This window comes from Nicotiana tabacum, chromosome 24 (assembly GCF_000715075.1).
Source record: "Nicotiana tabacum cultivar K326 chromosome 24, ASM71507v2, whole genome shotgun sequence".
In the NCBI taxonomy this organism is placed as follows: Eukaryota; Viridiplantae; Streptophyta; class Magnoliopsida; order Solanales; family Solanaceae; genus Nicotiana; species Nicotiana tabacum.
In genome coordinates, this window is record NC_134103.1 from 6,510,765 (window position 1) to 6,523,271 (window position 12,507).

Genomic DNA, 12,507 nt, shown 5'->3' on the forward strand with positions numbered 1-12,507 from the left:
AACAGCTCGGTCTACAAGACAAAATCGTGCATGCAGTCCGAGTTCTAAACGGGTTCAATACGGCATGTGAAACCACTAAGGGGGAGAAAATGTTACTTGTTAATACCACCGTAACCATACAAAAAGCCAAATTTTATGTGATCGAAGGAGACATGAGGTACAACGCCCTTCTCGGAAGGCCATGGATCCACAATATAAGGGCAGTGCCCTCGACTCTTCACCAAGTGTTAAAATTACCAACCCCCAGGGGGGATTAAGACAATCTACGGGAAACAACCGGCCGCAAAAGAGATGTTAGCAGTCGAAGAAGTGATTCCAATATAAATACTCGTAACATCGAATGAATCGAATTGGGCGCAAACTAGAAGGCCAAATAACAGTCACCAATACCGGCCACGACCCAACCAGTCAAGCAGGGGACTTATGAAGACGATGATTACGGGGTTCCCCGATCTTTTATAAACCCCAATGACTCCGACGCAACCAAATTGACGATCGAAGAGATGGAACAAATTAAATTAGCCAAGCATCTACCCGATCTGAAAGTGTACCTGGGCACGGGGTTAACTCCCGAGCTCAGGAAAAAACTTATTCAATTTCTTGTAGCTAACATAGATTGTTTCACTTGGACTCATCTTGATATGACAGAGATCCCACCGAATATAACCACTCACAAGCTAAGCTTGGAGCCGAAAATCAATCCGATCAAGCAGAAGAGGAGGCCCCAGTCCAAGGTTAAACATTCCTTCATAAAGGATGAGGTATCTAAACTCCTTAAAATAGGGTCCATTCGGGAGGTTAAATACCCGGATTGGTTATCAAACGTAGTAGTAGTCCCTAAGAAGGGAATAAACTAAGAATATGTGTCGATTACAAAGATTTGAATAAAGCATGCCCAAAGACTCTTTTCCTTTGCCCAACATCGACCGCATGATCGATGCCACGACCGTCCACGAGATCCTCAGTTTTCTCGACGCCTATTCCGCCCAGAATAAACTAAGAATGTGTGTAGATTATAAAGATTTGAATAAAGCATGCCCCAAAGACTCTTTTCCTTTGCCCAACATCGACCGTATGATCGATGCCGACCGGCCACGAGTTCCTCAGTTTTCTCGATACTTATTCCGGGTACAACCAAATACAGATGGACTCGGGTGATCAGGAAAAAACCTTCGTCATCACTAAATACTGCACATACTATTACAATGTAATGTCGTTTGGACTCAAAAATGTCGGTGCCACATACCAATGCCCAGTAAATTGAATGTTCGAAGAACGAATAGGAAAATCAATGAAAGTTTACATTGACAATATGTTAGTTAAGTCCATGCGAGCAGAGTACCATTTAAAGCATTTTAAGGAAACCTTCAGCATACTAAAACAGTACAATATGAAGTTGAACCTAGACAAATTTGCATTTGGATTTAGGTCGGGTAAGTTTCTTGGATTCATGGTATCCAATCGGGGAATCGCGATCAATACCGATAAAATCAAAGCCATCGAAGATATCATGGTCGTGGACAACGTAAAGGCCGTGCAAAGGTTAACCATGAGAATTGCCGCCCTGGCGCGATTTATTTCGAGGTCGTCCGACAAGGCCCACTGATTCTTCATTCTATTAAAGAAAAAGAATAATTTCTCGTGGACCCAGGAATGCCAACGAGCTTTGGAATAACTCAAGAGATACCTATCGATCCCCCCACTGCTTCACACACCAAAGACAGACGTTCTACTGTACTTGTACCTGGGAGTTTCGAAAATAGTGGTAAGTCGAGTTCTAGTTTGGGAATAGCAAGGTACAAAATATCCAATTTGCTATGTTAGTAGGACCTTAGGTGAGGCCGTAACTAGGTACCCTCACCTGGAAAAACTGGCGCTCGCTTTGCTAAGCGCCACTAGAAAGCTAAAACCGTACTTCCAATGTCACCCCATATATGTCGTAACTACTTACCCTTTGAGGAACGTTATACATAAGCCCGAACTTTCGGGCCGATTGGCCTAATGGGTCGTAGAAGTAAGTGGATACGATATAAAGTACCGACCTCGGACAACCATTAAGTCTCAAATTTTGGCAGACTTTGTGGCCAAGTTTGCACCAGCCCTGATACCCGAGGTCGAAAAAAGGTTATTGATTAACTCAGGGACTTCCTCAAGAATCTGGACCATTTTTACGGATGGCGCCTCAAACGTAAAAGGGTCCGGGCTTGGCATCGTACTAAAACTGCCAACAGGTAATATAATTAGGCAATCTATTAAGACTGTAAAATTGACTAAAAATTAGTCCAAATATGAGGCCATGATTGCATGCCTTGAATTAACCAAAAGCTTGGGGTAGAGGTAATCGAAGCCAAGTGCGACTCCTTCCTTGTGGTAAAGCAAGTTAATGGGACGTTCGAGGTCAGGGAAGAACAAATTCAGAGATACTTAGACAATTTACAAGTGACATTACATCGGTTCAAATAATGGGCTTTGCAAAATGTACCTCGGGATCAAAACAGCGAGGCCGATGCCCTCGCTAAATTGAGATTGTCAGTCGAAGACAACGAGATCAATTCGGGAGAATTCGTACGACTTATGAGATCGGTAGTGGAAGAAGGCCATGCCGAGATCAACTCAACAAGCCTAACATGGAACTGGAGGAATAATTACGTGGAATATCTCAGGATCAGTAAACTACCCCCGGATCCTAAAGAATCGAGGGCCTTGCGTACAAAGGCAACCCGATTTAGCATGTCCGAAGACGGAACCCTATTCAGAAGAACGTTCGATGGACCACTTACAATATGTTTAGGGTCGGGAGATATTGAGTACGTTCTGAGAGAAATTCACGAAGGTACCTATGGAAATCATTCGGGCACCGAATCGCTGGTTCAAAAAATAGTAAGAGTCGGCTACTACTGGACCGACATGGAAAACAATGCGAAGATATGATGAATGCCAACGGTATGCTCTTATGATTCATCGAGCCGAAGACTTGCTACATTCAGTCTTGTCACCATGGCCATTCATGAAATGGGGAATGGACATCGTTGTCCCCCTTCCATGGGCACCCGGTAAGGCTCAATTTATTTTATTTATGACTGACTATTTTCTAATTGGGTGGAAGCACATGCATATGAGAAGGCCAGGGAAAAAGAAGTTATCGATTTTATCCGGGACCACATCATATGTCAGTTTGGAATACCGGCCGAGATCGTGTGCAAGAACATGAAGCAATATATTGGCAGCAAAGTAAGCATGTTTCTCGAAGACCATAAGATCAAAAGGATCTTATCCACTCCCTACTACCCAAGTGGGAACGGACAAACATAATCCAAAAATAAAACCATAATCTAAAACCTCAAAAAGAGGTTGATCGACGCCAAAGGGAGTTGGAAGGAGATACGTCCCGAGGTCCTTTGGGCATACCATACAACCTCGAAGTCCAGTACAGGAGCCACCATATTTTCTTTGGTTTATGGCACCGAAGCTCTAATAGCAGTCAAGTTTGGAGAACCGAGCATCAGATTCAGATATGCAACAAAGGAATCAAACAACAAGGCTGTGAGTACGGGCCTAGAGCTATTAGATGAAAGGCGCGAAGCTGCCCTTATCCGGATGGCCGCCCGAAAATAGCGGATCGAAAGGTACTACTATCGAAGGGCCAACCTTCAACACTTATATACCGGGGACTTAGTACTAATAAAGGTCACACTAAACACTTGAAACCCGAATGAAAGTAAATTGGGGCCAAACTGGAAGGACCATACCAAATTATTGAGATCAATGTATAAGGATCATACAAGCTCGGAACGATAAACGGTGAGCAATTACCAAACAACTGGAATATAACTCACTTAAAGCAATATTACTGCAAAGGTACATCACCGATTCTTTCTTTTATTTTACATTTCAAATTAACACTTACAGGTGACCAACAAGGGATGATACAAGATCCTAGGTCTGAAAGCACGCGTTGTACTCTTTTTTCCTTGAACCCGCTTTGTCCCAAATGGGTTTTCTGGCAAGGTTTTTAATGAGGAAACAAGTAAATTGTGATAACTTAGAATAAAAGGTCGGCTACGAACCGGTGACAATGACCACAAAAGCATTCGAGGCCTCTCTTCCGTCACCCCGAACACTTAGGGAAAATACCCTCGGATACCGACTCTAGAAAGGAGGGATACTTCGTGATTGAAGGGTCTCAATCAATAGGACCTGTTGTAAGGGCCAAACATTTAAATGAATCGTGCCCACACAGACAGCCTGAGCCCTGGCATGCAACATGTGTACATGTACAACTATTATGCACAAGAATAAAAAGAATACTCTTCCTTGCACATAAACATCTTTTCCTTTAAAATATTTCTTGCATTTCTCAAAGAATTTCCTACACCCGATCCCCTAAAGGTATCGAGCCCAAGGGTCACCCCTAATTAGAGTTCGAACATTCACTCTCACTCGAGGACTGCCTACCGAAGATAACCTCAGGCGGTCGAAGCTATCAAAGCCCGAGGGCACAAAGCTTATTTGGCAGTGCCCAAATTTAAAGGCTAAGGCCATTCCGGGATAGCAAAACCCGAGGGCACAAAGATTATTTGGCAGTGCCCAAATTTAAAGGATAAGACAGTTACGGGTTATCAAAACCCGAGGGCACAAAGCTTATTTGGCAGTGCCCAAAAAGGCTAAGGCCATTCCGGGTTAGCAAAACCCGAGGGCACAAAGCATATTTGGCATTGCCCAAATTTAAAGGCTGAGGTCATTCCGAGTTAACAAAACCTGAGGGCATAAAGCTTACGAAAACACACTCTCGACAAATCATACCCTAAAAAGAATAAGTGTTTTGGGGAAAGGTTTTTGGTAAACACCGATAAACTTTTGCAAAAACAAGTAAAAGAAGAAATTCAAAAGCGTGAAAGGGTAAATATAAATACTTAAAAACCCTCCGCGTGGGTGGCGATCGATTCCTCAGGGGTAGGGACCACTACAAGCTTATCGACCCAGTTATAGTCCTTCTTGACCTTATCAAGGTCACTGGCAGTAATCGTACATATGTACCTCGAGATCAGCTCACACCGGCCTGGTGCTGAGGAGGTTTTCTCGATCTTGAAGTCGGCCCCGGTTGGGCACCCCACAGGTACATACAATTTTAGAGGGGGTTCCGTTATTGGTTCCTCAGTAGTAGCAGGCAAAGCATTTTTAGATGGTTTCAAGGAAGAAGGGGTTTCTTTTTTAGGAACAGATTTTGAAGTCTTTGCCATTTCTTATAAACAATGGAGAAAAGAAAGTGTTGGTAAAAGAGGAGCCTAGCTTAGCATATAACTTATGTAAATTTTCAAAGAACTAGAAAAGAAGAATTTTTTAGGCTAAGCTAGAAAATAAGAAGATGAAGCTGATGAAGCTTTCTTAAAACACAAGAGAAGAGTTTGAATGTAAAAGTTCTATTAAATGGATGAAAGAGGTATTTATAGTTTTCTCAAAAAGGTGGTTCACATCCTATAGCGGTCGATCGTCAACTAACACTCATTTAATGCCTCCAAAAATGGACTGACGGGATGTTTCAACTATTTTTATCACTTACGTCATGAAGTCGCCGTCACGATTTATTGAAGTGACAATCAGAAGCTCATATCATTCCAGAAAAAAAGAGGATGTTACGTCATGATATATCGCAGTAAGAATCGGAGGTGCATTTTGTTCCTCGTCATCTAGTTTCCGAAAAATGAGGGGACTTGTAAGGACCCAACTGGTCATTTTGACTATTAGAACCTCTTTTCCCTAAATAAGACTCCCATATGTTCTTTTACTAATTTAAGACTTGCGGTGATGGTTGGTTCGGGATCTGGAGGGTTGAAATCGGAGCACTTGGTTCCTTAGTTAGTTTTAAAAAGGGCGAGTTTGACTTCGATCAATATTTTTAGTAAACGACCTCGGAATCAGGATTTGACGGTTCCAATAGGTTCGTATGATGAATTTGGACTTGGGCCTATGATCGGATTGGGTTTTGGATGACTCGGGAGCGTTTCGGAGCCTATTGTATAAAGTTGGCCTTTTGGAAGAATTTCATAAATTTAGGTTGCAGTGCATTTCAATGTTATCGAAGTCCGTTTGGGATTCCGAGTCAGGGAATAGCTCGGTATGGTGATTCGAGTCTTAGAAGCGCGTCCGGATGTTAATTTGGAGGTTCGTAGGTAATTTCGGGGTCATTTGGCGAAAGTTAGAAATTTAAAGGTTTTTAAGAAGTTTGACCACGAGTGGACTTTTTTATATCGGAGTCGAATTCTGATTCCGGAAGTTGGAGTAGGTTCATAATATTAATTATAACTTGTGTGCAAAATTCGAGGTCAATCGGATTTGATTTGATAGGTTTCGGCATCGAATGTAGAAGTTTGAAGTTCTAAAGTTTATAAAGCTTGAATTGTGGTGCGATTCATGATTTTGATAGTGTTTGATGTGATTTGAGGCCTCGATCAGGTTCATGTTATGTATTGGGACTGGTTGGTACGATTGGACGGGGTCCCGGCGGCTTCGGGTGTGATTCGGGGTGGTTTCAGACCAAGTTTGGGTGTTTTGATGCTTCTGGTTACTGGTTCTGGTGTTGTTCTTCACGTTCGCGAAGAAGGATTTTGTTGTTGGGACTTTGATCTTCACGTTCACAAAGAAAGAATTTTTGTTGTCCGTCATCTAACTTGGGAAGCTTATATCTTTCAATCTATAATGAATCTGATAGCTGGAGGCAAGATACTGGTACCTGCAGGACGGCTCAGAAAGGCAGCTCACCACTACGCCCTTAGATAACAAGGATGTGCGATGATAGGTCCTCCACTAGACGTATACTTGCATGTGCCTTTGGGAGCAACAAGTTTTTGGGGCCGTTGTCGGGGACTTGAATATTGACTACTTTCTAGTTTCTACTTTCATTGTTTATTTCGTCAAGTCTAACGTTACTTGATTTTTACTTTGATCTCAGGAACTTTGATTGAATATGCATGGTCAGAATCCAAGACCGACTTCAAGGCTTTAACCCCGAACCTGAGAGAACATTTCATAGGAGGTTGAGGGAAGCAAGGGACACGAATAATATCCAGGCACTTGTTCAATTACCTGTGAACATGGCAGAGGAACATATGGTTGTTCAGGAGGTGGCAATGCTCAGCATTGCTAATGTCACCTTCAGCATTGTGAAGCCCAGGATCACTGGGCACTTTAAGCTGAAACAGAGCATGATCCAGCTACTTCATGCGAATGGGCAATTTATGGGTCTTTCACACGAGGATCCACAACATCATATCCCAAACTTCTTGGAAATTAGTGCTACTTATATCACTAACGGGGTCACTCCAGACTATGTAAGGCTCACACTTTTTCCATTCTCTCTGTTGGGCGAAGCAAAGCGATGGCTGAAGGCAGAACCAGCTAATTCTATTACATCATGTAATGATCTGGCTAGGAAATTTCTGGCAAGGTTCTTCCCTTCATGCAAAACTGCAAAGATCAAAAGTGAGATAGTCGCCTTCAAACAGAAAGCGGGGGAGTCTCTATACTCAGCTTGGGAGAGGTTCAAGGGGCTGCTTAGAGATTGTCCTCATCATAATCAAACAAACAAAGTGTTAGCTCACACTTTCATAGAAGGGCTACATCTTGAGACAAAAGTTGTGGTAGATGCTGCAGCTGGAGGTCAAGTGTTGTAGAAAAGCTTTGACGAGATATATACATTATTGAACAAATTCTCCAAAAGCAATCCGGATTGGCAAGGAGAAATGGGCAGACACACGGTACAAAATTCTGCAGGGGTTCTCGAGTTAGATGTCGTCTCGGCATTATCAGCGCAGATTTCCACACTTACCAACCAAGTCATTCAGATGACCATAGTTATTAACAAGCAACAATCTCAACCAGTACAATAGGTACAAGTGTTTTGTGTAGTATGTGGAGAGGGTCACACGAGCGACTTATGCCCAGTTAATCCAGAGTATGTCTGCTTTGTGGGTAATGTAAATAGGGGCCAGAAAAACCAATATGGGAACACTTACAATCCCAACTGGAGGAACCACACAAACTTCTCTTGGGGTGAAAATCAAGGTGCTCAAAATGAATACCGAACACAAGCACCTCAACAACAATATAGACCACCTCAGGCTGAATAACAGGCAAACTCAATAAGTCACCTTGAGGAAACGATGAAGAAATTGATGGTTGATCAGCAAGCCCAAGACACAACAATGAGAAATTTGGAGCGCCAAGTGGGACAACTTGCCAGTGCCCAAAATGCTAGACCAGTTGGAGCTCTTCCAAGTGACACTGAAGCTGATCCTAAGGCATCCATTAATGCCGTGTCATTAAGGAATGGGAGACAATTAGAAGAAGTCCAGTCGAAAAAGAAAAAACATGTGACTTTTAATGAGAGGCCAGCCACTATAGAGTCAGAATCAGAAAAATCAAAGGAATCTGAGAAGCCAACTGAAGAAGCGGTGGCTAAGCAACCTCCATCATTTGTTGTGAGGCCACCACCTCCGTTCCCTCAAAGATTGCAGAAGGTGAAGGATAATGTCGCGTATAAGAAGGTTCTTGATATTTTGAAGCAAGCGAAAATTAATATTCCTTTGGTAGACATCTTGCAAGAAGTGCCCAAATATGCAAAATACATCAAGGACATATTGCCAAATAAAAGGAGGTTGACCGAGTTCAAGACTGTGGCACTCACTGAGAAATGTAGCTCAAGAATTCAAAGCAAGCTACCTCAGAAATTGAAGGATCCGGGTAGTTTCACTATCCAAATCTCGATTGGTAAGCATATAGTCGGGCGAGCCTTATGTGATCTTGAGCAAGCATTAATTTGATGCCGCTATCTGTGTTCAGATAGTTGGGGTTGGGTGAGCCACTCCCAACAGTGGTAATCTTGCAGTTGGTTGATCGCTCCCTTGCTCATCCTGAAGGAGTAATTGAAGATGTGTTAGTTCAAGTGGGTTCTTTCATATTCCCTACTAATTTTATTATCTTGGACTACGAGCCTGATCAGGAAGTCCCATTTATTTTGGGGTGTCCATTTTTAGCCACGGGTCGAGCTATTATTGATGTTTGCGAAGGAAAGATGACGATAAGAGTAGGCGATCAAGTGGAGGTATTCAATGTATATAAAGCACTCAGATTTCCAGCCCACTATGAAGAGTTATCCATGATTTCTGTGGTGGAAAGTGATGCTACATCATTAGTGCCTATATGAGCCCTATAAATCCTCTTGAACGAGCTTTGATTGGGGATGAAGAAGATAGTGAATATGAAATGATGGGAGAAATTGAGCAAGTACTTTTATGTCCTGCAGTTATGTCCATGGGTTTGGAAAATTTGAGGAGTTGGACAGGCCTATCACTCTGACCCCTCCTAAGCCATCTATTAAAGACGCTCCAAAGCTAGAACTTAATCCCCTACCAGTGCATCTGCGCTATGCTTATTTGGGGAACTCTGAGACATTGCCCATGATTATCTCATCCAGCTTGACTAACACACAAGAAGAAAAATTGCTCAGAATACTTTGCGAGCATAAAAAAGCTATTGGGTGGACAATTGCTGACATCAAGGGAATCTGTCCATCGTTTTGCATGCACAAAATCTTCTTGGAAGATGGACACCTCCCTAGTGTTGAGCAGCAAAGGAGGTCGTGAAGAAGGAAGTAATCAAGCTGCTCGATGCATGTATCATCTTTCCTATTTATGACAGTAACTGGGTAAGCCCAGTTCAATATGTGCCCAAAAGGGGGGGGACTGTAATTGAGAATGAGAAAAATGAGCTAATTCCTACTCGCACTGTGACGGGCTAGAGAGTCTGCATTGATTATATAAGGCTCAACAAAGCAACCCGCAAAGACCACTTTCCACTTCCATTCATTGACCAAATGTTGGACAGATTAGTGGGGCATGAATATTATTGTTTCCTTGATGGTTATTCGGGATACAATCAGATTGTCATATGCCCAGAGGATCAGGAGAAGACCACTTTTACTTATCCTTATTGCACTTTTACCTTCAAGCAAATGCCGTTTGGTCTTAGTAATGCACCGGCTACTTTCTAGAGATGCATGATGGATATTTTCACCGATATGGTGGAAACATTTGTGGAAATTTTTATGGATGATTTTTCAGTGTTTGGGTCTTCTTATGATGATTGTTTGAAGAATTTGAGCAAGGTGTTAGCCCGTTGTGAAGAAACAAATATGGTATTGAATTGGGAGAAGTGTCACTTTATGGTGCAGGAAGGTTCATTTTGGGTCACAGAATGTCTAGGAGCGGCATTGAAGTTGATAAGGCGAAGGTGGAAGCGGTTGAAAAATTACCTCCACCTATTTCTGTGAAAGGTGTCCGGAGTTTCTTGGGACACGTGGGATTCTATCGGCGCTTTATTAAAGATTTTTCTAAAATTTCTACTCCTTTGTGCAGGTTGCTTGAAAAAGATGTAACTTTCAATTTTGATGAAGCCTGCCTTAAAGCATTTAAAGAACTCAAAAAGAAGTTGGTGGTTGCTCCCATTATTGTGGCACCAGATTGGTCCTTACCATTTGAACTTATGTGTGATGTGAGTGACCATGTTGTTCGGGCATTGCTAGGCCAGAGGAAAGACAAGGTGTTTTATTCCATCTACTATGCGAGTAAGACTCTTGATGATGCACAGCTGAATTACACCACCACTGAAAAGGAGTTATTAGCCGTTGTGTAGGCCTTTGAGAAATTTCGGGCATACTTGGTGGGAACAAAAGTCATAGTCCATACCGATTATGCAACAATCAGGTATTTATTTACAAAAAAAGAATCCAAGGCTAGATTAATGTGCTGGGTTTTGTTGTTACAGGAATTTAATGTAGAAATACGAGATAGAAAGGGCATAGAGAACCAAGTAGCTGACCATCTATCAAGGCTGGAAAATCACGACCACGTGGAGGAGGGTGGCCAAATTAAAGAAGTATTTCCTGATGAGCAACTTTTTGCTATCACCCAAGACCCTCCCTCATGGTACGCAAACTATGTGAATTATCTTATGAGTGGGGTACTTCCTCCTGAAATTGAATCTGAAGCCAGAAAGAGGTTTTTACATAATGTGAACTTCTACTATTAGGATGAGCCATATTTGTACAAGCAATGTGTTGATCAGTTGATGAGGAGATGCATTCCAGAAAAGGAGGCAAAATTAGTATTGTATGATTGTCATGCATCACCTTATGGGGGCCATCATGGAGGAGATAGAACAGTTGCAAAGGTATTACAATCCGGGTTTTTTTGGCCAACTTTATTCAAGGATGCCTATGCATTTGTTAAGAAGTGTGACCAATGTCAGAGAATAGGAACAATCACTAAGAGGCATGAGATGCCTTTGAATAAACATCCTAGAGGTTGAGATTTTTGATGTATGGGGGTAGATTTTATGGGACCATTCCCATTGTCCATAGGAAACAAATACATTTTGCTAGCAGTTGACTATGTGTCAAAATAGGTAGAGGCGATCGCATTGCCAACAAATGATGCCATGGTGGTAGCTGTGTTTGTGAAAAAGAACATATTTTTCGAGGTTTGGGACTCCACGTGCATTGATAAGTGATGAAGGGACGCATTTTTGCAATCGATTGTTGAATAACCTTCTAGCTAAATATGGGGTCCGCCATAGAGTTGCGATATCGTATCATCCTCAAACGAGTAGACAAGCTGAGGTGTCGAACAGAGAAATAAAGCAAATTTAGAGAAGACGGTGAGTGTGAATAGGAAGGATTGGGCTGCAAAGTTAGATGATGCATTGTGGGCATATAGAACTGCATGCGAAATACCAATTGGGGTGTCGCCGTATAAGCTTGTTTATGGAAAGGCATGTCACTTGACTGTTGAACTTGAACACAAAGCATACTGGCCATTAAAAAGTTGAATATGGACCTTGACGTCACGGGTGAGAAAAGACTCCTGCAGTTGAATGAATTAGATGAGTTCAGACTGCACTCTTATGAAAATGCTAAGCTATATAAAGAGAAGACTAAAAGATGGTATGACAAGCGTATCAAGCCACATCACTTTGAGCCAGGCCAACAGGTATTATTGTTCAATTCTAGACTAAGGCTATTTCCTGGGAAGTTAAAATCGAGATGGCCAGGCCATTTTGAGGTGGTGAGAGTCACTCCTTATGGTGCATTTGAGTTGCGAGCTTTAAATGGTAAAAGAAAATATATGGTGAATGGACAAAGAGTCAAGCATTATTGGGGAGGAATAGTTAATCGTGAGAAGACCAAAGTTGTACTCGCTGACGAGTAAGCGAGACCCTGCATCGTGCCGCGACGTTAAATCATGCGCTTGTTGGGAGGCAACCCAATTTTTATTGCTTTCATAGCTTAGCTTCTTAAATATTTTTAGTTAGAGTAGAATAGAGTTTGCATTTTCTTTGTAGACATAGAAATTATACGTAGAATGGTGTAAGACATATAAATTGGGTATATAAAAGGCTCGGGGGATCGGGATGTTATCAAAAAATAAAAAAATAAAAAACATTATCGAAAAC

The 12,507-nt window shown here is 42.0% G+C and overlaps 2 protein-coding genes and 1 non-coding gene across 3 annotated transcripts; 2 read left to right on the forward strand and 1 right to left on the reverse strand.

Moving 5' to 3' along the window:
* Positions 1 to 7,469: 7,469 nt before the first annotated feature.
* LOC142178670 (small nucleolar RNA R71) lies at positions 7,470 to 7,574 on the reverse strand. The gene has a single exon (XR_012706938.1). It is a non-coding gene; the product is annotated as a small nucleolar RNA R71 (small nucleolar RNA).
* A 585-nt stretch (positions 7,575 to 8,159) lies between these two features.
* On the forward strand, positions 8,160 to 11,883 carry LOC107816613 (uncharacterized). The gene is made up of 7 exons (XM_016642348.2): positions 8,160 to 8,766; positions 8,871 to 8,931; positions 9,302 to 9,634; positions 10,413 to 10,680; positions 10,822 to 11,016; positions 11,086 to 11,226; positions 11,686 to 11,883. The coding sequence occupies exons 1-7, from the start codon at positions 8,160 to 8,162 to the stop codon at positions 11,881 to 11,883; spliced, it is 1,803 nt and encodes a 600-aa protein (XP_016497834.2).
* Positions 11,884 to 11,885: 2 nt separating this feature from the next.
* Positions 11,886 to 12,263, forward strand: LOC107816597 (uncharacterized). The gene has a single exon (XM_016642326.1). It carries the CDS (start codon positions 11,886 to 11,888, stop codon positions 12,261 to 12,263), a length of 378 nt encoding a protein of 125 aa, XP_016497812.1.
* Positions 12,264 to 12,507: the final 244 nt, after the last annotated feature.